At 32.4% G+C, this 25,662-nt stretch overlaps 2 protein-coding genes across 6 annotated transcripts in view; one reads left to right on the plus strand and one right to left on the minus strand.

Annotated features, from left to right (window-relative positions):
* Gad1 (glutamate decarboxylase) overlaps positions 1-855 on the plus strand; it is a 44,761-nt gene extending 43,906 nt beyond the window's left edge. Inside the window, exon 13 of the mRNA XM_068765875.1 lies at positions 673-855. Coding sequence (XP_068621976.1) covers positions 673-855 — 183 coding nt within the window. The remainder of the gene's footprint in view (positions 1-672) is intronic.
* An 8,149-nt stretch (positions 856-9,004) lies between these two features.
* On the minus strand, positions 9,005-25,662 carry LOC137922822 (uncharacterized). Of its 5 annotated transcripts, none has more exons than XM_068765903.1 (7): positions 25,508-25,662; positions 23,345-23,399; positions 18,476-18,568; positions 14,314-14,444; positions 13,044-13,184; positions 11,658-11,776; positions 9,005-10,253 (listed from the first exon to the last, which is right to left on the minus strand). In XM_068765903.1, the coding sequence occupies exons 1-7, from the start codon at positions 25,521-25,523 to the stop codon at positions 10,212-10,214; spliced, it is 597 nt and encodes a 198-aa protein (XP_068622004.1). In that variant the 5' UTR covers positions 25,524-25,662; the 3' UTR covers positions 9,005-10,211. The 5 variants fall into 5 exon arrangements, with proteins under 5 accessions (XP_068622004.1, XP_068622003.1, XP_068622007.1 ...); XM_068765902.1 differs by having other exon boundaries at positions 11,658-11,779; XM_068765906.1 differs by lacking the exon at positions 23,345-23,399 and having other exon boundaries at positions 11,658-11,779.

Genomic DNA, 25,662 nt, shown 5'->3' on the forward strand with positions numbered 1-25,662 from the left:
TAGTTGAAGTGCCAGTAACCAGGCATCGTAAATCAAAGATAGGCATGCCAGTGCTGCCTATATGTGCAATGTTATATCATTCTATCGATATACAGTAAACGAGATCCCTCTACAGTGAACGAGGTTCTCTGTTTGATCACACCTTCTCTCTTCTTAATTTATTTTGTGATTTGTAAAAAAAGTAGTGTTTTGACTAATTTCCTCGCTAAATTTTTACACTTTTTCTCCCTAAACCATGGATGCACAGACCGCGGCCCGCCGGTCGAATACTGGTGGCCCGCCGACAGCAAAAATAATACCCTCGTACATTCGAAAAATATTGAATTCTAATTATAATCAATTCTTTATTGTCTTTAATTACCTATACTTCTGGCGGCCGGCCCGCCATCAGTTCATGATTTGCCCGAGTGGCCCCTAGTCTTAATAAGTCTGTGCAACCATGCCCTAAACGAACTTTCCTCGTGTCACGAATATGAAATAAATTGTCAGTCGAGTCGGTCAACCTGAAATTCTACATCGTTTATATAAATATATATGTTTAAATAAATATACGTCTGTTTTTTGAGGTTAGTATTTATTAAGTCGTTAATAACAAATTAAAACACGAAAACTACAGAGTAAAATAGAAAATACATTTTGACAGAATAAATAGATTTGAAATTAAATGTATAGGTATGCGCGAAGCTGAAGGGGCGCATGATGCAGGCGGGCACGCTGATGGTAGGCTACCAGCCGGACGATCGCCGTCCGAACTTCTTCCGCAACATCATCTCGTCGGCCGCCGTCACCGAAAGAGATGTTGATTTCCTACTCGCCGAGATGGACCGCCTCGGCCAGGACATCGTTGTCGATTAAACGTCACATCACTAACGTCATATTTATTGTCAAATGTTATTTTTATCTGAGTTCGCTTTTTTATTCTTTTACGCCAAACATCTCTTGTTAGCCAATCTTTATTATACTGCATTAATCGTGTGTTATATTTATTCATATCAAATAAATTATGTATCTGGAAAGACTTAAAGTTGTTGGTATTATAGAAGTTAGAATACCTAAAGGTCATCAACTCGCTGGACTGGCGCAATTATCAAAGCATGCAACTTCACCATGCACGGCTCCATAAAAATTTCAAAAAACAGTGGAGCCTGGAGAAAACTAATTTGATTGACCACGGCCAGTCATTAGGAAACAACTAATAAGATATTTTACGGGGTTAGAGTTGAAAAGTATAGAAAATGACCGCCATATTGTTTTATAAAATGGTAATGATACCAATAAACATTGTTCTTGAGTAAAATCTCTACTTATTTTTGTTTCAATGTACAACTTCTATCACTTTATAATTATTTAGCTATATTTCTCTTTAAATTATTTATCTGTTTTAACATTTTATACTAAATTTAAAATTTATGATGTAATTAATACGAACTAGCGAAGGGTTTCGTATTATTAATAAAGTTGTATATTTGATCCTAATATTTTCCTACTTCACTTTACGTAGATTTGGAACGATGTTAAGGGATCAACCGCTTCCCTGGTTAATATAGAAATTTACATAAATATAATACACACGACATGAACATCTCATTGCTTATGATCTTGTTTTTTTTTAATAATATCTGTAAAAATAATTTTGTTTTATCTGTTACAAATTTATTTTTATTCTTTATTACCTATGTCATTTGTCCATAGAAAAGTAGCCGTCTAATATATATAAATGTCAACAGTATTTAATCTATATTTATCTTTAATGTTGTCAGTACATCATTAAGTGTTTTAAGATAAAATCTGCATTGACAATGCAAATTTTCTTATATTCACATCTTGTATCCAAATAATATTGTTTAAAAAACATAGTTATTCCTAGCTGTTTGTTAGAAGTGTTGTATATTATTTATTAATAATTAAACTATATAACTATGTAATAAAAATAAATACTACTATTTAGAGATTTATGGCTTAAAAAACTATTACGTGTTTAAAATAATAAAACTAAATTATTGTTAGAAATATTTGTTTTTCAACTCACCATTTTCGGTATAATCATAATATAAATGTTTTAATGTGTAACATTGAAATAAGGTGAACGTGTGTGAGTGAAAGTATCCGTGTATGTATGGGTGTGAGAAATTAAAATCGTGTATTTAAAAGCGTTGGTGTTAACTTTTGTTTTATCCGCGCATTTTAATAGTTATCTACTTCGTAATGTAGGTTAAATAAATGTTGACTGTTTAAACAAAAAATATTGAATATATTTATGCTGAAAGCGATTGTTTGCTATAGAAATTTATTTAATTTGGCTTATGTATACTGAAATTGTTAAATAATGTTAGTAATTTACTATAGAAGTGACAATCAGAATTTCTCAAGGTCCGGAAAAATGTCTACTGAAACTTGAAATTTAGTAGAAATTTTTCCACGTACTAATTTAGTGCAAACGTGAATAAATATAAACATTCGTGAATCAATCTCATCTCCCATTTTGCCAATTAAATTAGTATTTTGTATCACCTAGTCTTAATAACCTATGTGTAACATCTTCTTTTTATAATATATATAATCTGTATTATAATTCGAAAGTAATTTTTTTGTTATATTTTCTATTTTTAAAAATGAACTTTCTCGAAGTTAATTTTTAAATTATATTTATAAAAAGATTTTTTAATTCTTTAATACTATGGGATAAGTTATAGATTAAATATTGATTTGTTTGGTTTTTACTTGAAACGTAAAAGTATTTTACGATATATATTAGATTTCTGCGAATTCCTTTTATGCTATTTTAAGATATTTTAAGTTTTAACATTAATATAAATTATTATTAATTGTATTTACATTGTTAATAAATTTTATTTCACTTAGATAAATATTTAGGCTAAGAATTGTACAATATAATCTGAACGTGACAATGACAATAGTAAATGTAGATTATAAAGTGTGTTAGGATGTAAGAAAGTATTTAATTGTTAATTTTGAAAACGAAATAATTTATTTACCGTATGTTTTGTTAAAGATGTATCTTTATTAAATATTTCTATTAGAGTTTTCATTTGTTTAATATAAGAATTACAAATAATTGCAAAATTGAAACGGAAACTATCTGTCAAATTATAAATGTTAATGTGTAAATATGTAGTTTATTTGGTTTATCTCTGGTAAACATAGTTTGCGCCAAAATAATTATATTGCTTATAGAGGCTTGTATAAAGCTCATATAAATGCGTGAAAGATGCCATTAATTTTTAATTAATTGTGTAGCAAATGGCGTTAAAAACAACGAATTACTGCTTTATTGATGAATTTCGTTCGAAAATTTTAATGATCTAATAAAATTATAATTTTAAAGTTATTTAATTTAGCCTCAGAGGTAACTTTGCACTGTCAATGCAGATGAAAGTATATAAAGTCTTCCATATTAATCATCAACTTGTGTAACTATAGATGTTATATTTGGTGTGAGTAATTGACTCTATTTTATAGCGTTTCTGATACTAGTGTTTAGATGCGACATTCTCGTTCACATTTCGATCACTCGTAGATGAGAACTTAGCCAGAATGTATAATTGTTGCTACATGTAAAAACCTGTATAACCAAATAAATGGTGTTGTTGTTATTGCAAAGTTTCATTTCTTTTCATTCTAAACCGGATTGCCAAGTGCAACGTATAACAAGATAGACGGACGACAGATGACCTTATAGACGGTCGTAGAAATACGTCAGATGCAAGGAGGGGCGGCTTAACCTATAGTGCAGGATATGCATTGCACACGGGAGACGCTGTCTCAGGAGGCACCGCGGCGCTTCCTGAGACAGCTCAGAGCATCGTCGTGGAATCTATCGCGGTTTACCGCTTAGTTTCGCAATAGAGATGTGCTACAGGCATTAAAACAATGAGGGTTATTCTGTCGTCATAAAAAGAAAGGCCGTAACTAATACCATACTGTAAGCTATACCTACTTATAAAATAGCTTGTTGGAATATAAAAAAACTTTCTTGTTACGACGGCAAAGTCAATAGTTATAGCCGCGGGGGGGTGTTAGGCCTAGGGGGCGCCTGGGTTTCATTACACATGGGCGCTCTACGAGCTAGAGCCGCCCCTGAATGCAAGCCACTTGCTATCGGTCCTATTGAAATTTAAGGAGGAATCCTATGTTCAGAACTGGAAGTATGAAACTAATTTTAAATTATAACGTCGCATTGTCCAAATATATTTACTAAATGCAAAACTGCTAATAACAGGTTGTCAAATATCTCCCTTCCGCTTTTTTGCTCTTTATTCAATGCTTTATAAAAAGTGTTACAGTGATCGGATTTAGTTCAAATATGCGCCGTTTTGTTCGATAATCTGTTTCCATCTAGACGGCAACTTCATAATACCTCCCTCGTAGAAGCCCCCCTCCTTATTTGCGAAGAACTCGGACAGCCACTTTTCACAAACCTCTTTTGAGTTCAACTTTACACCACCAAGGGCGTTCGCCATGGACAGGAACAGGTGGTAATCACTTGGCGCTATGTCCGGCCTATATGGTGGATGTTTATATTTTATTTGTATATGATTATTTTCTCTCTGCTGATGGCTCTGTGGTGAACGCACACCTTTTGTACATTTATGTAGATTATTCTTTAAATCAACATCAATAGAATATTGAATGATGAAGTAAGTATAAGCAAATTACGGTAATATTTTTCTGAGTTTCACATTATTAAACAGGCCTGCTCTCATCGATCCGCAAGTGGCGCCATCTACGAGTACCCCGGCATACTTTGAAACAGCGGGAATGATAGAAATTATTTTAATAGTCAAACTTTTAATGTTTAAACCTACTAAAGACAATGTCACTGAAGTATTTATTTAGATTATCACTGAAATAACTCTCAGGGAAAAAACCACTGCTATAAAAAATTCCAGTTTATCGATTATTTTTTAACATTAGTTTTATTTACATAATGTTCTATCTGTATTTTTCATTTTATTAAAGCTCGATAACTTTAATGATCTATATTAGAATTTACCTAGCTGTTATGTTAAGAGTGATATTTGTTAAAAATCATAAAACTGATATGTATTAAATTTTCAATGCTGTTGTTGAAATGTCTATCTATATATCACATTGGTTTAGTTTAAGTTACCAGAGAATGGGCAGTCTTATGCGTACCATAATACTCTACGATTGTCAACAAATATTTCATTAGGGAGGCATAAGCCATGCAGTGGGCATCTATGGGTTGAAACGACATTTGTTTAGTACCTTATTTGTTATTTAACCCTTAACTTGGCAGATTTTTTTAAATATTACATTAATATTCATACCACTTGACTTTTAAGACCCAAGGATGACAACAGAAAAAACTAAACAAGCGTTCGAAAATTAAGAAATTACCTAAAAATTCACATACAAATGATATCTTTGCGTTCAAAATTGATGCCACGATTTTTTTTTTAATTCTGATGTATCTCTACAAACATTATCAAAAAAAGGGTTAATATCATTAAATTCACAACGTCCTCTCTTCTTATTCGTCTAAAAATTATATTTATTTTTAAAAAATTCTGTTATTTTTCGTAATAAGAGAACAACTTCTATTAGACACGAGCTTTGAGAGTAATATTTGTATACAAAAAAAACGAGCTACATGTATACTATGGGACGGCAGATTGTGTTGCCAGCTTTGGCTGCACACAAAATTAAATTTCAAAGGAAGAAAAATATACTGAATGACCAAACAACTAACGCGAACAAAAGCTAAGACAAACTATATATTAGGTAAAACGCTTGTTTCAAAAAAAAAAACTATATATTAGGTGGACTGGAAAGTAATGTCGTTTCTGTAGACATATTTCACAGAAAAACCGATAGATATTTACCACTCCGGCATTGAAAATTTGTATACTAGATGTCAAAAGGTTGTTGATAACGAAGCTGAATATATTGTGGATAAGAAATAAAAACCTGTTAAAAATGTAGTCGTGTGAATTTAACTTAAGCGACATTAAAAATAAATAAATAGTGAATTTGAATGCGATGTAGGTAGAGTAAGGTATAACAGTGCCAAATCTGTATCCTGTTTAAAGATTTTTAACCTATCAAGAGCTAATATCAGGTGGTTTCTTCAAGTCCTCCGAGGCTGCACTGATATTGATAATTTTAGCTATGTGAAAGTAAACGCCAATACATTTCAAGGCGGTTTTAAAAGTAATACGTTGGTCATTCTAAGCGTTTTATCCAGCCAGCAGCACCATTGAATCCATAGAACGCTAAACAAACAACGGGTACAAATTAAACACACAAAAATGAATTTTCAGAGATTTTATTGGAAACAAAATAATAATTATGCTATATATTGCACGTGACTCGAAGTCGCCAGATTCACACGTTTGAGCAAAACCCATTTACACTTACAATATGTCGACAACTGAATATAGTGGGTTGGCACTGTGCCATATCACCACCACCTGGTATGGAATACCGCGGTGTAATATATATCTCGCAGAAAACTCAGTCCCACAAGGTGGGCTATACAAGTATTGTGCTTCGAAACATCCCGCAAGTAGTATATTTTGAACTTTTAATAGGAGACTCCAAGTAGTGTGTACCTCATGGTTTTTGAAAACAAAGATTTAATAATTCAGTTGCAATCATCTGTTAAAAATTATTAAGTCCGTATACATTCACAGTTCTGTACTAAGATTAAACAATAAATGCAGTACAATCTTTGATATGATTCACCATAAAAGCATTTAAACAGCGGTTTGTAGTGGTTAAAGTTCTTGTGAAATTGCAGAAGAAAGTTTCCTAATGTCAAACTGCTGTCAAAACACTTCTTTGGATGACAGCTGATAAATGATACAGATCAATAATAAATTCAACACATCTAGGGGATTTATTAGATATTGCAGTGCCTGGGGTTTTGTACACAAATAAAATTCACTTACGCTATGGTCCCTCTACCACGGGTGGGTAAATGAGCACTCCAGACACGAAATTGCTTATTAGATCACAATTGTACTAAGACGTAAGGCAAGGCACAGGTTACAACTGAGAGAAACATTTATAACAATTATAAAATGCAAATTACATAAAGCAACCAGATGCCAATATATAATTTGTGCGTTACATTTCCTTTTCCGACAGTAGCATTTTGATAATTTGGAAATAAAACTCAAATTATTATCCGTAATACATGGTGAGCCATAATAAAGTTCACTTATGCTACAAGATCTTCATGGCCTGGTTCCGATGGGGCGGGGCCACTTGTCACAAATCTAATGCCACCGTGAAGATTCTAGGGGAAATATTTCCAAGAAAAGTCATATTGGAGAATGTTGACATTGAATGGCACCATAAATTCCAGATTTGCCACCCTATTTTATTTTATGGGGACATATCAAAAGCAGTCTTTGGTAACGCTCTGATAACACAGAATTAAAACAAAATTTTCAAGAAGAAATAGTGGCAGTTCCAATAACTTAAACTTGCAAGTGTCGTTTTGAAAAACTTCAGTGTTATTTGGAATGTTCTCATAGATATTTCATAATATTCAAAAACTAAATTACGTTCCTTCAATTGTTTAATAAAAATATATATATATATACATGAAAGCATAATATGTAATTAAATATTTTCAAAAGTTAACTTTAGTATGGCTCAAGCTTCATTATCATACAAACTGTGCACCTTACTTTAACAATAAATCAACCGACATAAGAGTAAGTGAAAGTATAACTCCATGGTAGAATCTAGCTTCACAGAGCTCTTAATTCATTTCCAGTTTTAACATGATTGAATTAACAAAAAAATGTAATAGATTAAATAAAAAGTTTCGTACATATATAATCTAGTAAAAAATGAATAATAATGTGTACAAATGGCAACACCGTCACTGTGTACGCCTCAGACGGAAACCGCATTCGCTAAGTTTTATTTTGTGAAATATACTATAGTGACTAGGTACGCACCATAAACAAATCTTCACTGATTGAAAGTTAGCGGTATAAAAGCAACTTTTAGTTGTCAAAATGACTTGAAGTCGATGTTCCAGTTGGAAAGCAAAGCTGCTTAAAGAGTTGAATAATATTAGTTGCCATATTTATTTCGACAATCATATTCAAAATAAATAAATTCAGACAATATTTCACAAAAGCCACAGATCTTAAAAAATCAATTTGACATTGCAAGACTATTGTTGTATTTTTTCAACGAAACAAGATAAACGACTACAGTAGCCATATTGAAAAATGGTTAGTTTAAGAAAATATTGATAAGATTTCACTATTTATTTTCTGAAATATTAGTGGCAAATAAATTGCCAATTGATATTTGAGTTCAATGTTTCTATATGGAATATATTATAAACAAAAAATATTTTGTTATAACAATTTTTATAACAAACATGCGTGCAACATAACATTGGCATTCCATCGCACAACTGCTTATCCACCCGGTTTCACATGACATATTCTGAGACATGACAAACCTCACATGTTTTCAAAGTAAACTAAATCATGCGTTATAAAATAATTTCAGATTATTAATAATAATACACTTAAATACTTAAAGATTAAAACGATTTGACGACTCCTGTTAATACAAGCGATTCACTTTGCCCAATTCGTAATTTTCTTTGACCATTTATAATGTTTTCTTTTTAAATAATATCACTTGGCATGTGTCCACAAAATATATCACATGAAATTGGGCACAAAAATATAATAATAAAGCACAACTGAGATTCTCAATTAACCCGTTCAACTAGCTAACCAAAGAGATATTACCCAAGCTATTGAAGAAATTATACATCCATTTATATATATGATATGAGGACATTTTACATCGTTCAATTGTCCTTTGCTGTATTGCCATATTAATGTTTTTGACACGATATTTCATTTAAATATTTTAATATAAATAAACTAAGATTTTTAAGTTTTTTGCATGAAATTGGATATTAATATTGGTGGGTGTTTTAAATGTTTTTTTTTACAAACATTGAATCATTTAAACCATTCTCATATCTTTCATTTAAAAAAAAATATCTAAACAATCAAACAATGAACAAACATTCGCTTGCACACCCGCGCATGTCACGCACAACCTCATGTTTAATTTTTTTAATTATATAACTAAATATGTTTGCTTGTGCTGACCGCATATCCATATAGTCATGGGTTACCGATTTCCGTGCGATGCGATTAGCACAAAGCAAACAACTGTAGTCTAGTCGTACGAGCAGAACGCACGGCTCCACTATAATACTATATCGAGTTACCAACCGCTCAAGGCGTTACACACCCGTTTACTGCGTCTTCACGTTTGCCACTAAGCATACACACGTCACTCGACAACAATGAATTTAAAATTTAACTAAGATATCCTTGTATAATGCTAATACATTGTTGTCTAGCAATGTGTCTATCAAGACATTTTGCATGCAAAACATGCATTGTATACTCCAATAGTCTTATAAGAATAATTCTCGCAAGGCATCTGTGAATATTGCTTCACATATATAGTTCTCTACACATCCACATTCATATAGAAATATATTTTTTACAAAAAAAAAAAACTAGAAGTACAAAAAAAAATTAACACTAAATTCCTCTAGGAAGATATACATGAGACACATATAAATTTAGAAAATAGCTTCAATAAAAATGCGGGTAGTTTAAAATTGGAAAGGCACATAGAATTATTTTTATAACAACTAAACTTCATCAGAAACGGGTCAAAGTGGCAAACATTAAAACCAGTAAATGAGACATCACAGTCAAATTTATAACGGGCTAAGCTTGTATACACACCGATTGACGACCTGACATCATGCACCATGTACTGAACATATCCACAATACCTACTCATTCACTGTTATCAATTTCATCACATGCATGAAGGATCAATAATTTCAAATCCAGGTGAAGGCTTCTCTATTAATGAGAAGTACAATGGAATAAAACCTTATTACTAGAAACTTGTTTTCTAATAATGATCCTACATACATAAATCAATTAAAAAACAAGAACCTTTCATTCAAAACAAAATGATTTTCTCTGAGGTTTCTTTCCTAACTTTTGATAAGATTTTAACTCTGGACAACAAAGTCAAAATTACCTTAAACATTTTGGGGTTTAAAATTGTAAAGGACACTATTTTGATTCTTTGTAGCAAGATCTTGTTTACACGCTTGTACACATTTGGTGAAGGATAGACTGCCGTCATCGGTGCGGCTTTCTTGGGATATATTTGTTTAACGCCACCTGCAAATAAACATGAACATTTAGAAATTAAGGAAATTTTGAATAAATTATGTCATTTATTTTGACCTTTACTTGAGTGTGCCTATGTCATCTGGAATCTAAATTTCAAATTCAATGTTCAAGTCATTAGAAATCTGCACAATAAATCCTTTATGGTGTTCAATAATTTGTCTAAGTAAAACTAGAATCGCAAAAAAAGGAAACTTGATTGAGACTACAATTTTTTTTTCCCACAAAATGAGTATACACATATGTAAGGACATTCATCAAAAGTATCTGAAGTGTATTTATCTTTTCTTCAACTGATAAAGGCCCACCAAAAGACAGGCATACCCAAGATCACTATCATGACCAGTCCTAGCGATGCTCACATCAAATGACTCCCTGCGACCTTAACAATATTTGTTGGTTGACAGACTTACTAGAGGGCCTACTCATGCCGAGTCTACTTGCTTTGTTTGTACGAGCGTTATCATCAGCTCACCGCCACTTCAAACGAGCAATAATCCTTCGAGTTACATCGGTGACCTTGGTTCCTCAATAGATCATCTCATTTCTGATTCAGTCTTGCAGCATTTCTCTATTGCTTCCTGGTTCACCTTCTTATAAAGCCCACCGAAAGTGATATCACTTTTAACAGTAACTGGTTAAAAACTGGAACTTTATCTTTAGGCATTGCAGTATTTGTCTTAGATAAGTGTCTTCTAAATGAAACTCATATATATATAGTCCAAAAACTATTCAGCATCTCCGCTGAGTGCTTTCAAAAGTAGACTGATTAGTAATGAAATAAATAAATGCCCGGTATTGTCTAATTTAAAAGCTTGTGATCTTCATCTATATCTTTATTTGTAGTTAAATCATATTCTACTACATGCAGGATATTGAAATACTCTAATCATAGTAGAGATGTATCCCATGTTCAGGTATAATGCAGTTTATAGAAAAGATCAATATAATGCACCAGCAGTACATTTTGCTGAAAGCTCTTTAGGTAGGTAGACATCACTGTGGTGCTTACATCAAAGCAAGCATTAATGTGTAGGGCATATATTGTACCATTGCTAATGTGATCACAGAACATTCTATTTCATGTATTTAGGTGAACACTGAGGTAGTACACCAGATTTCTCGCTAAACAATCCTGTTTACTGACCACACTGTTACGGCTATGTGTATAATATTTATTTTTGGTTTACTTAACTAATTAATCTCAATTACTGCCTAATTGGACAAAAATGGAAGAAGATATATCATATACAGGGTGATCAAGTGTAAGTGTGAAAACTTTAAAGAAATTAATGCGTAGCTACAAGAGACATTATAAGAAATCTGATTTAGTCAGGTATATTTTAGTGACTGTTTTGAAAATAGGTATGGGCATGATAGTGAGGGTATACTAACAGCACTTGGTGCGGCTGCAGGGCGGCGAGATGTGCGGGCGACGGCGGCACACCGGGCGGCGCGGGCGGCAACAGCGTCTGCGCGAGCCCCTCGAACCTGCCGCTCGCCTCGAAGCCGTTCTGCTAACAACCAGTTGAGAATTCTATTTAATAACACGTGACAATTTCTTCTGTTTCTTGTTTACTTCTTTTAGCACCAAACTGTCACTGTTGCCTTAGTGGCTATGTAAATTCCGCATTTTTTTGCATATCTTTAAGATAGCAAAGCTTGATGGCTTCCAAGAAAGCTTTGGCTCCAGTTGCTACACAGTACTGTTTCATCAGTTTCACATTTTATTATTAGAGCGTCGTGAAAAACAAATAAGGCACTAATGATTTAACCTTTAAGTAAGGAATAATATTTATGAGACTAAATACTGATAAGCGAGTGAAAAAAAAGAAAAAGTACTAAATGTAATTGTAAAAACAAATGCACAGAAGCTAATGTCTGTGGAGTAAAGAAATAAAAAGTAATGTTTCACCGAGATTAAAGCAAGCTTTGAGATAACTCTAGAGGACGCTCTGTGGAGTGATTAGTCTCTCAAGTTCACCATGGGGGATATTGGTCGGGGCTGTCACTCTTCAATATTGTCTTTATTTTTATTTCATGTACATGCCTAATGATGTAAATACAATGCACCAACAAATAAGTTAGTGGTGCCCATAGCATTACTACTTTCTAAACTTGAAAGTTACCAAAAATAACCATACAAGATTTTTTTTCCAAAACAGCTATGTTCCGGAAAATTCTAGAAAACATTAAGTTTCCAATAACATCCTGACAATATCAATGAGGAAAATGGTTCATGTCTGTTCAGTTTCAACTATAGATGTGGAAACATCTACTCCTCTTTCTAATCCTCATGCCTCATGGAGATTTATTTATGACACTATATCAGTTCCCCAAACTTTTTTGTGTCGTATACCCCTTGCCATGTTTTTTCGTGTTGGGTAGACCCTCTACTTACCTATATTGATTTCCTGTAAATTTCTAACTGTAGTGAAGTTTAGTGTTAAAAATTTAAAGTGAAAACACATGTTAATTTATACATTTATTAATTGAATTTAAATTAAAACTACTCAAAATAATTTTTTTTATCTGTTATGTAAAATATACGAAACATTAAAAAAATTTTTTTCGCTGCCGTAGACCCCTTGCAGGTTGTCATAGAACCCTAGGGGTCGATATCGACCACTTTGGGAATCACTGCTCTATATAGAGCTCTAGTAATATTAGAATAGACTGAACTTCCAAAAGCATATTACCTAGTTTTCTACCTTGAAAAATCTATCAGGGATCCTAAACAGCTGAAATGATTAATGAACAGAGCGAGCTGTCTCCACTAACCGGTATCATGATGGTAGGGCGCAGCGGCTGGATGGATGGCTGAACCGCTGTTGGGTAGTAGGGGTAGTACTGCACAGGGTAGCCAATGTACCCGGGATAGCCGGCTGCTGCGGCGTACATAGCTGCCGCCGGGCTGTACATCTGTTACCAGTAACAATAATTACATGAAGATCATATACGAACTCCTAACTTTTTAATTTCTAATGACCAAGACTAGGTTAATTTACCTTTAATTCATATTTCAAAAAATAAAACTAAACTTTTGAATTAGTACCTACATGATCTCAGGGAGCCCACTGTTTGTATATCTTATAAAATAGTATAGACTTCATTCTACAACAAAGACATTAACTTGTGAATTAAAAAAAATATCCTTCAATATCTTGAATTTCTTGACAGCAATTTATTCCTATCAACTTTCTAAAGGATAAAGATGTTGATAAGAATCTGGTGTGAGTATATATATATATATATAAATATTTTAGGGAGACCGGAAAGTAATGTCGCTTTCTTAAGTTAAATTCACACAATGCATTGTTAACAAGTTTTTATTTCTATTCAACAATATATTCAGCTTCATTTTCAACAATCTTTTATCATCTAGTATACAAATCAATGCCGGAGCATTCACAATAATAACAATCAATCGGTTTTTCTGTAAAATATGTCGATAGAAACAAAATTACTTTCCAGTCCCCCTAATACATATATATATATATATATACCACACACATAGATGAGTATTGGTCCAATCTAAAAGTCCTTGTATATATAATACATAGTTCATTTCAATACATAGTTTATAAAATATTGATAAAAAAGGAACATAGTATGAGAGAGAAAGTATCAAGTAAGTAATTGTATTTACTTATATAGTTTTTTAATATGGTAACAGAAACAAAATTACTTTCCAGTCCCCCTAATACATCTATATATGTGTATATATATATGTGTATATATATATATATATATATATATATATATATATACACACCACACACATAGATGAGTATTGGTCCAATCTAAAAGTACTTGTATATATAATACATAGTTCAGTTCAATACATAGTTTATAAAATATTGATACAAAAGGTACATAGTATAAGAGAGAAAGTATCCAGTAGTTGTATTTACATAAATACCTTTATCTCTTTATGTAATTTAGAACCTTATGAATAAGAGAAGATATATAAAGGACTTGTTAGAGGACCAATACAGTGTGAGGATATAGGTATAGTTAGTTATTAGTTGGTTAGAATTGCTGTTCTCACCGGCAGCTGCTGGCTCAGCGCCGGTATGGCCTGATGGTGCTGGAGCTGGTCGTAGGGAGGCGGTGCGTACACGCCACCAGCGCCTGCCCCGGCTCCACCGAAGGCCACGCTGTACGGTCCACCGCCCGCCACTGGAAACAATCATTTCACATCATACAGGATATTCCAGACAAGCATGCATAATTCATATATAGGTTATAACATACATAATTTCTATAAAAAAGCGAGTATCTTTTTTTATACGCGAAGAACAAATGAGTTTATAACACCAAGTTTATACTGACAGTTGATTAATTGTTTTTAGAACTATATATATATATATATATATATATACTAACTGATCCCGCAAACGTTTTTATGCAAAAAAAATTAAAGTTTTTAATTAACAAATATAAGATAAGGGTTGATCGTAGAGGGGTGACAATTTAGGTTTGTATGTATTTTTGTATGCTGTATCATAATAAAATAAAAACCAAAAAAATTGTCTAAAAAATTAAAAATAAAATTTAGGGGTGGACCACCCTTATTACTTAGGGGTATGGAAAATAGATAGTAGCCGATTCTCAGACATACTAAATACGCATGTAAAATTTGGTAAAAATCGGTCAAGCCGTTTCGGAGGAGTTCAAGTTCGAACACCGTGACACGAGAATTTTTTATATTAGATATATATATATGTATGTATGTATATATATATATATACACATATATATATGTGTGTGTGTGTGTGTTTCTATAATACAATCCCCGAAGTAGTTTCCAACTTATATTAACTTACGTTAAGATGCATTATTGTATTAAAGATTATATAGAAGGTAATTTAGTTGAATTAGTGTCACGTTGACTTTCATGTGACAAATAGAAGAGTAAATATCTAGTTTCTTTAAAGATTCTTCTCAACAGAACCATCATTCTGAACTTGTTAGTCTATGTATAAATACGTATTTAAATGTTTGATATATTAATGACTTGACTTTTAAAAAGTACTAAACCAAAGCGTATTCAAAACAACAAATGTCTGTCATTATTCCGAAGTCTTTAAGCATCTGTAAATGTTTGGTGGAAAATTGATATCGTGGGAACATTCCATGGCTTCTGCGACTGGCATTGGATTTTCTATGGGGGTACAATAAACCAATGACTATTAAATAGTTTAAAATATCATACGCAAAAAAATAATCCTGCAATCCCCCTTGTGATGTGCCAGCTAGAACGAATGTGCTGTCTAGATTCGAGTCTTAGTCTTCAAACACTTCAGAGTGAAGATATTTTTGCATAATAAAATAATCTTTCCTAAGCAGTGTAGTTTTAATGATTTCTATAAGACAGCCCAAGGCCCACCCTATATTTGAAGAGGATGTTCTTCTCAACTTGGTCACACCATTGTGGTCTTTAAATTTTACCATTTTCCTTCAGTCAGACTGTTGTCTTTACTAACACTACCGTGTCACCATTCACTGGTTGAGAAAGACTAAGACTTAAGTTCGCCGTTGTACGTTACGTTGTTTAAAATAAATTAATAATTATTGTAGCGTCCAAAGGGTTGTTCATCTCTTTAATTAAACCTTTAAATGCAGAAACAGGACAAGGTGTCACAAGTCATTATTGCAAATTCCGACACATTGTTATCCTCACTCTTACAAGTCCTGTAAAGTATCTAATTGCCCAATTAAAACGGTATAAGCTCACATTGTCCATCATTTTGTTTTCTCTATATCATATAATGTTGTAGTTTATCTATAGTGAAACTTATAAATTAGATATAAGTATACGATTCACACCTTTCTAAGATTTAAGAAATCGAAAATACATTTTATAAATACAATCGCTTTTAATTACTCTATCTAGACCGACTGGTGATGATCGGAAAAGCTACACACACACACACACGTATATATATATATATATATATATATATATATATATATATATATATATCGTTTGTCATGTAGCTTTAACATTTATTTCCGATCACCATGTATAAAATAATCATTGTAAGGTTTCTTTAATGTATTATTTTTTTGGAATACGACAGGCAACAACTTTTTCTTACGCATTACATTTATCATTCCTACAACCATAAATTTTAAGATAGGTTGTATGATTTATTGAAGGCTAATGCGCAATACCCTTCTCCCATGAGATAACCCTCTAAAGTAAACAAATAAGCAGTCATACTAATCAGATAATTATTCCAATATTAACAGTTTAAATAATTCTTTTCGCAACCAAATGGGATAAGGATGTATTATTTTCTTAAATGTTTATGTATAACTATTTCCGTTTGGGAGTAAGACAGCGCTGGGAGCGTATCGATTAAGTGCAACAGAGACACGGAGGTTGACACAGTTCAGAGAAGCTCCTTAGAATGCGCTAATGCGATTTGTCTGCAAGTATAACGCAATCACGACAGATCTTGCAAACTGGATTAAAACACTTGTCGCATCGCGTCAGGTTTCTTCGTCTTTCTATTTACGTGATATACAACCTCGATGTGGCGGACTCTTCGAAAGAAATTGATATGTTGACATATTTAATGGAATCAGGCGTCACCTTGCGGAAGTCCATGCTACACAGACACTCTGTGTTTGGCACTAAATGGTGTAACATAACTCCTAAAGATGCCCCGTGTAGGGGTGAAACACGTGTTGAGTTATTTGACGGTGGCAGTTGTGTAATTCGCATTGTTTGCCGCATACGCATTTATTAGCGAGCTGGCCGGCGGTGCTCTTTTTATGCACGACTACCACTGCATGTGCGGAAGTGGCTAAATATTGGTCCTTTTCTTACTTATGTTGACATATTAAAAAAAATTGTTAAATTTCATTTACAAACAGCAACTGTTGAGTTTCTGGCTCTTTTCAACACATCAGTATTCTTCTTATATTAAAATAACCAAGAATTTAAAAGTCCATGTAAATGCCTGCTTGAATAAAGATATTTTGATTTTGGAAGAAAAATATTTGAATTTGGAATAACCTTGGCTCTAACTATATAGCAAAAGTATACACCATAGAGTAGTGAAGTACACCTATCCCCCGATTTACACGGTAGATGCGTTCCTGAGGAAAACGTGTAAATCGAAAATTAAAAATTTTCAAGTCAAAACCGTGTAAATCGAAAAACTCGCAGAAAATGACTTTGCTATTTATTTAACAGTTGCGGATTTTTTTCAATAATTTTAGGTGTACACAGAAATAAAATTAAAATGCATTAACAAGTAAAAATATTTAATATATTACGGAAAAACTGTTTTTTTTTTTCATATTTAATTACAATATCCATTAAACAGAAGAACAAAAAAGAAATTATTCTCAATCTTTTTTTCGGAATCGAAGGTTCGAATTCACTGTCATCAATCGAAGTTATTTGTGCCGATTAGATGTTTGAAGCAAAAATATTTACATTACGAGAGATGGTAATAAAATCGATTATTAAAACAAAAAAAACTTATTCAAAAAACAGTGTAAAAGCGAAAACGTGTAAAACGAGTACCGTGTAAATCGAGGGATAGGTGTATTTAAGACACAGACCGCGAAGCTTAGCTGTCTAAAGAGGTTACAGGCCAAGCGCCCTCTGCGCTTTGCCTAATTGAACCAACGGAATCCGTAAACTCCACTTGGCTGCAGTGTAAACCAGGTCAAAAGTATTGCATAAAAATGGAAATGTTTTAATAAATCCAATTAAAAAAATCACACCTTAACTTGCAGTCTTCAGATGATTTCAAAAATCTATTACATCATCCGAGTAAATCTATAAAATCATCGAACATTCTAGAAATGTGAGTTATTTCACAAGAAATTATATCAAATATAAATCTGTCTTTATTTAAAGTTGGTATTCGTTTGTTGATAAAGTACTTTTCCGAAATATATCGCTACACCGCAGCCAACAAATGGATCACACGAGATATTAGTCAAAAACCTAAAGTTAAATGTATGTTAATAGATTTTACATTTACATGGTTAATATTGTAATGTATACATTAGTAGATTAACATTCGGAGTCGGTGGTTGCTTACTATATTGATAGTATTAAATTAAATACAGATTCAATAAAGTGTAAATTGGCTGCATGTACAAGTTTAATTTCATTAAAAAATTTCTTATAAACCAAGGGATTGGAGAGATGTATCAAATGTAAAGGTGAGTCATCTACTTACCGCCATATTGGGGTGCGGCTTGATGCGGCGGCGCTGGGAGGAAGGGCCCCTGCGGGGGCTGAGGCTGAGGGTAGGCACCAAGAGGCGGCGTCACTGCAACAAGTCGGAGACTCACACGGCTGTCTCCGGGCGCTCGTCCGGCCCGCACGCGCACCGACATCGCGACTTTGACGAGGGCGCCCGACACGATCGGATACCGACCTCCCCCACCGCGAACGTAACCTCCCCCCGGTTATCCGTATACCGGGGCCTACTTCACCGCTTATTAAACATCCCCCCGGACAAATAACTCAGGCGCCGTATCCGTACCGTGTCGGCATGTACTCACAGCGAACTCTATACCACAATTACGCCACAATTTTAAACTACAAACTGAAACATCTATGTGGCGATTTGCAAAATAGATGCGCCGTGTACTCCTAACTGTGCTATTATTCGTACAAAGTAATAATTTAACTGGACTATGCTTCAGGTACGTAAGTATAAACGCTACTGCATCAACATATTCACCAGTTTTTAAGTGTTGTCAATCTATGCTTATAATTTTTCCAAGAAATAAAATAGTACAATATTTAAAATCAGTACACTTGGTTTAAAAAACAGACTAAATAAATCAAACTTATTACTGCAATGGCGTTAATATATAAGTACCTTTTTATTTTTCATATATATTGAAATCGAAAAAAAAATAGAATAATTGACAAAAGATTATTCAGTGACTTCAAAATTATTACTTCGTTAATTTATTCACCCTCGTAAAAGTCGATAGAAAGTCAAAATATATTTTTATATTCAAAAGTAAGATGTCGATACGTCGGTCGGTTTGACGAACCCGCGCCGAAGCGCGCCGCAACCCAAGCCCGAGCATTCACGCTAGACGCAGCGGTGCGAGTTTGGCTTTAAAAAAAAAATAACGAATGTCCACATAGGCACTACGACCCGATGATCTTTGCCTAATTCGATTTATAAAACGTCAGCTGTCATTTTAAAGCCACACCCACAGTGTAGGCGCATGATATCACATCAATAATTCTCGTCTACACATTTCGCTGACATCGGGTGTTAACGACAAGCGATGCCCATACAACGCGTTACAACCGCTCGAGTTTTTTCAAAATGTTTTATTTGGTGGTTTCAATTTGAAAAAACCCATTGCGACGACTGCCTTCGGCACATAATAAAAAGGAAAATAGTAAACTGTCGTCGGTTGGCAAACAGTAATTTGGTAGGTCAGGTAGAGCGAGTCAACACAGTGCAGGTGCTGATCACCTACCAAACGTTATTTACAATGCATTCCTTACTCCAACAACCACAGACCATCCCTGACTTCCGAATCATACAACAAAAGCCAGAAACGTCTGCAATCTCTCTTACAACATCTTAAATAACAAAACAATCATCACACGATAAGGAACCTTTGAAAAAAAAGACATTAGTTTGTATTTATTACATGTCTAATTCACAGTCGCATTCCAGGTGTAGATAGCATTCAGTTTGATTCATTGGTCCAGCAAGTGGATCATTTATTGGTTAATCCGGAACATACATGGCTGTCTATAGATGGAAGACGAGTGTTTAACCTCACAGGCAGGTTCTATATTAATTTTTATACTTACAACTTAATAGTTGAAATTACAAGAGTTATTAAATTCACAGAACCTGCATGGAGTCACTAGACGGGCACAACTACATGGATTTTCATTGATATCAACAGATACTCAAAATTGTTTATATATAAAAAATTAATTTAATCATCGTCATCCCAGCTAGTTTAACTGACCCATAGCATTACCGCTTAACGGCATTAAAGTGCCATGAAAAAAATAATTAAATAGGCCCACAACTTTCCAAGGAACAAAAACCGATATTTTTAATCTAAATGAAAAGCTAGCTAGAAGAACTTTGTACCAAGATTTATGGTTATATTCTTTTCACAATGTCAATTTTTAATATGCCTCTGTTTTCACAAAACTCTGCAGTTAAAAACTGAAAAGCAGTTATGCAAAAAGCTAGTTAAAAGAAAAACAAACGTTTATGATATGAGTGCATTGAAGGACATAGAAACATGCAAAAAAATAACAAAAACACTCTACAAAGACTACGAAAACTAAACGCGTACCTTAGCATCCTGAGTCACAACCAATGTTATTAATTAATCAGATTTCTAGAAATAGGTGAAGAGATATAAACATGAAATGAAAACTACAAAATACATTCCAAAGCAAAAGTTCACTTGCACAAAAATAATAGCAAAAAAAAAACAATAAAACAGCATATCAGTAACACAAAAATCCTGGTAGCTTCCCCTCACCATTAAACATTAATAACAACTAACTTTTTAATTGTTTAAAATCTGAAAAAAGAACTCCATTTAAATCTGGAATTCCTTTTTCGATTGCACACACAAAAAAACTATTTCTTTCCATATTGCAACTGGCAGGTTGTTGTCATATTAATTCATGTATACAACAATAAACTGAGAATTGCAACTGTACAAAGATTTAAAACGCTATATATTATCAGGATCCCTGTAAAAGAAGTCTGGATGTGACTGGCACAATTAGAAACATGTAATGTGAAAGAAATGTTTCTCTAAACCGGTGATTCTAAAACTATAGTGTCTGAAAAGATTTCCATTGTGTATAGTGATTTCACTGATGAAGTAAAGTTAGACAAAGTGGCATACTTCCCTGTCCTTCAAATAAGCATGTGCATGCACTTGTCTATCGCTTGGAATATCAAGCAATAGACAGAGTCACAGTGGAGTTTACTTTTTTAAAAATCAAAAAGTAATATCCACATGTGTTCTTACACTAATTATAACACACACTCTAACAAATGTGTCAATACCCTCACAATTTTATTCAAGTGACGTGACCAATGACCCTGTATTTCAAAGCCTTAAAATGATAAAAAAAATATTTAACTATCAAGGAAAATTCTAATGAAAAAAAAAAGAAAAAGGGTAAAAAGGTCACATTCAGATTGCATGACATTCAACAACATTGACTGTATGCAATCTAAATTAAAGTTATTTATTAACTAACTCGTGTTTATCATACCACTAATAAGGCCAGAGTTTCCATTTGCAAAGACAAATTGAAAATGAAAACTACATAAATTTAACCATCACCTCAAATAGTACATTAAGTGCCTCGAAAATCTTTAACTTGCAGTCCAATGATATTAAAAAATAATAATTGTTAATATAAAAATTTTGTTAAATTATTAGATGCAATTAACATCTGATTTCCGTGCACTATAGAACAAACCAGGTTTAGAACACAATTAGTTATATTAATTTTCTATACTTGATTCATTCCTGTTTAAAGTTAGTAGAACACTCAATCTTAGGTAAATAAACTTCAACAGATTCCATACTTAACAAGAAAAGATAATGGAATGACTGTGACTAAATATTAATTCAAATGTTTACTTATATAAGTACAATCTAAAAATGTTCAAGTTATTAGATTGCACTAGATAGCACAATGATGTGAACAATTTTTTAGTTTTTATACCTTCATTTATTTTTTTTACATGTATAAATATATCACATCTTAAATTCATTTCATTATCACTTAATTATAAATTTAAATTTGTAACAAAAATGATAACCATGAGATCCCTATTGCAATGAAAACTGAAATAGAGATCCTTGTATACATTGTTGCAAGTTTTTCTTAACAAAATGAAATTGTTTTGCCACAATGTAGGTGCATAAAAAAAGCTAGATTGTAATACTGACACCACATTACAAATTAATTTTGATAAAAAGAATAGTTACAGGTCAATATTACATATCAAAATAAGTGTAAAAGAAATGGTAAAAAAATAAGCTGTGAACTAAATATTTATAGAAAAAAAAATATAAACTTAACAGTGAAACACATAAAATGTATTTATATTATAAATTTAACTGTGTCTTGCGATTTCAATTTTCAAATTTATATATTCTATTCGACAAATAGCCATCAAGATGACTATAAAACATAATATTTGTTATAAATGGCAAGTCACATTATACTTACACAACTTATTCCTTTACGGTTAGTGTTAACTAGTGAAAATGACAAAAGTGCATGTTCCATACAGACACTTCACCGATCCAGAAGGACTTCAAACTATACAAAAATTTCAAGCCAAAAACATCTACTGTACAGCCAACCATTTAGCTTCAGATCAAATGCATAGTCCTGCCAGATAAGCTTGATATTTTACAGACAAAACGTTCATCATAATTTTTAATTTCTTTTTTCAATGCTGAGAACATGCACTATTGACAATTTTTTAGATTTCTTGATAACTTGATTGTTTATTTTACAAACAGCTTAGTTATTTCAACTTTTCATTTACTAGGTTAAATATGTTAAAAATAATTACTTTAACAGGTTGAATGCTATGTGGAAAATCAATTATTTGTATTAAGGCCATATGCATCACTAGTAAGCCATCTCTCACTAATCCACAAGTGCCACCCATGAGCTGCACATAAGTTTTTAAAAAGAAACATTATGAAACTATCAAACAAACCCCATTTAACATCTGGAAGGTGTGGTTTTGAATCTTAGATCTTATTAGATTTTGGTATATTTTTATATTTTATAATGTAAATCACTGTTAGTAAAAATAATCGATTTCCTGATTTATGCTTAATTTTAGGCTCCATGTGGGTGGGTCATAACAAACACCATGTTAAATTTAAATGAATTTTTTACATGTGGCAACAATCAAGTGATCATAGATGGTTACATTAGAATTGCACATACGTTCGTCCACACGCCGATACGCACATATCATATTGGTCTCTGTTTAACTATTAAAAAAAAAATTAAAAAAAGAAAGAAAAAGTCTATATGTTGTCATTACATGGTTGCGATTAGTCGACAGCCGCACGGGGTCGACGGCGCCGCGCACGCGCCTCCTGCAGACGGGGGGAGAGGGGGAGCAGGAAACGTATTATCATTATGTCTAAATGTTCCTGGACAGCAGCATCTGCCACCATGGCGCCTTAATAAACAAAAAATTAATACCTCCTGGCGCTCAACTATCTCCGGTTCTTGTCTACACCTGGACTTGTAACTCCAAGTAAGACAAGACCATTGATTCTCGTAAACTAAGAAGCTTATAATAAATTCAAATAACTGCTTGACACATGTAACATCATAAAGGCAATATTATATTCAATACAAATATACTACTGAGACTCAACTTCACCAAGATCTTTCTATGGGCATGTATACATTTTTACTACAGGATCCCCAAAAATGTTCTGAACATTTCTTCCATTTCAAACTTCCAATGATAGATTTAAAATTAATTGTAAAAGAATGTGTATGTGCTTAGGGATACTACACTGTAAATGACTTTCCAGAAGATAGCACCTTAGGAATTATGTGTTCATCCCTACCTGGAGAAATCTCTCTTCTGGGGGTGAAATTTTATGCAGCCTTTAATTTTATTTTCTTAATGTAATCTATTTGTTTAAATTTCGTTTTTTGTTATTTTATGTTAAATATTTTAGCCTTCAAAAAAATTTTAAAATACTGATATGCTATTTGATAAAAAATGTTGCTCACACAATGCCTATTTTCAATTTACATTAAATATTTAACTTTGTGTTATCAAAAAAATACACATTCCTGGAGATTCTTTCACCTGTTCTTCTTAGGTTTGAGAAATTGACTGAGTGGTAGACAACACAATGTCAACAAGAGATGTAATTTACTAAATGTTGAACAAAAGAATTTTTAAATTTGAATATGGCAAAAAAACACCTGTTATGAAAATACTGAATTTTGTTTACTTCCACATTAACATTTCCTTGCAAAATTCATTAACTTGTATAGATTCCGTTACATAGATATAGATGTTTCTCCAATTTTTATAGGGGAAGATATGGCTCAGTAAGGTGTTATTTTGTTTTAATGTTCACCCAACACCAATCCACCTGATTATTTTTTCGTTAATTGCAATAACTATTTTGAAAATAAGGTTGAAAGTTTTGCAAAATACCCACAAGCATTTAAATCATTGTATGCTTTAAAGAAACTGCAATATAACTATATTATATTGTATTTGCAATAAAATCTTTTTTGACTTAATAAAATAATCAAAATCAAAATGTTTCCTAAATTTTAAGTGCTGTATTACTCTATATTTCAATAGAATAAATCCAATAAAATGTATATATTTTGGTCTAATTAATTTAATGTGAAAGTCTGTGCATAATGCACACTACACTTTGTTAAGAAATAAATAAATATAATGATTACATGTATTTAATATCTAAATAAAGTGTTGATTTTATAATTTTACAATTTGTAATGAAGTTAAATTAATACTTGCATGTGTAAGAAAGAAAAAATGAAATAGCAACAAGTATCTATTACTTTTGATCTGTCTCATTAGCATCATATCTTGTATTTAAATTGCTATGTATTGCATAGTGGAATTAATGATTAAATATAATTATTACGAATATATTAAACATAGAACAGAGAATCTACCAATAAAATTTCACTATATTTAAAATAAAAATGTGCATAAATTTCCTTATTCAATGTTAGACTTCGAAAGGTCTTTAAAATTATCAAGGCTCTTAAATTAGTATATTGTTGAATATTTTTTTTAAATTGTTGCGAAATTATTTTACCATAATTAAAAAGAAAAAAAGCACAAATCAACACTAAAGATATAGTGTAATCTTTCACAAATTGCGAATATAGTTGTTTTTAGTCTTTCACATATTAAACGCAACGAATCGAAATATCCCGCCTTGTAATAACAAGGAGCGTCATCCATCTTGGATTTACAACTATTGATCTCATCAACCAAGGTAAATGAAATTGATTTACAACGTTTGACCTGCAGAAAAATTACTCTTATACCTGTTAAGCTTTACACTTATGGACAGTAAATTATGTTCCTGTTGCAAAAAACTAGTAAGTCAAGGCTTCATGACGTTACATATGTCAACCTTCGAGGTAATAGCAAGAACAAAGAAAAAATGTAATTAAAATGCATAAATACCTTTTTTGTCTGCCATTTTTAATAAAGTAATGTATTTACTAAGATATATAACACAACTATTGGATCTATTTGCGAGAAAAGATTCAAAAATTACTAAAAATTATTTTAATCCAGTCGCAACCAAACGCTTCTCAGAAGTTCGATTCTCGCAACGA

Source organism: Battus philenor, unplaced genomic scaffold (assembly GCF_028537555.1).
Source record: "Battus philenor isolate CCGP_79_NKW_IND1 unplaced genomic scaffold, ilBatPhil1.0.hap1 SCAF_20, whole genome shotgun sequence".
NCBI classification, from domain to species: Eukaryota; Metazoa; Arthropoda; class Insecta; order Lepidoptera; family Papilionidae; genus Battus; species Battus philenor.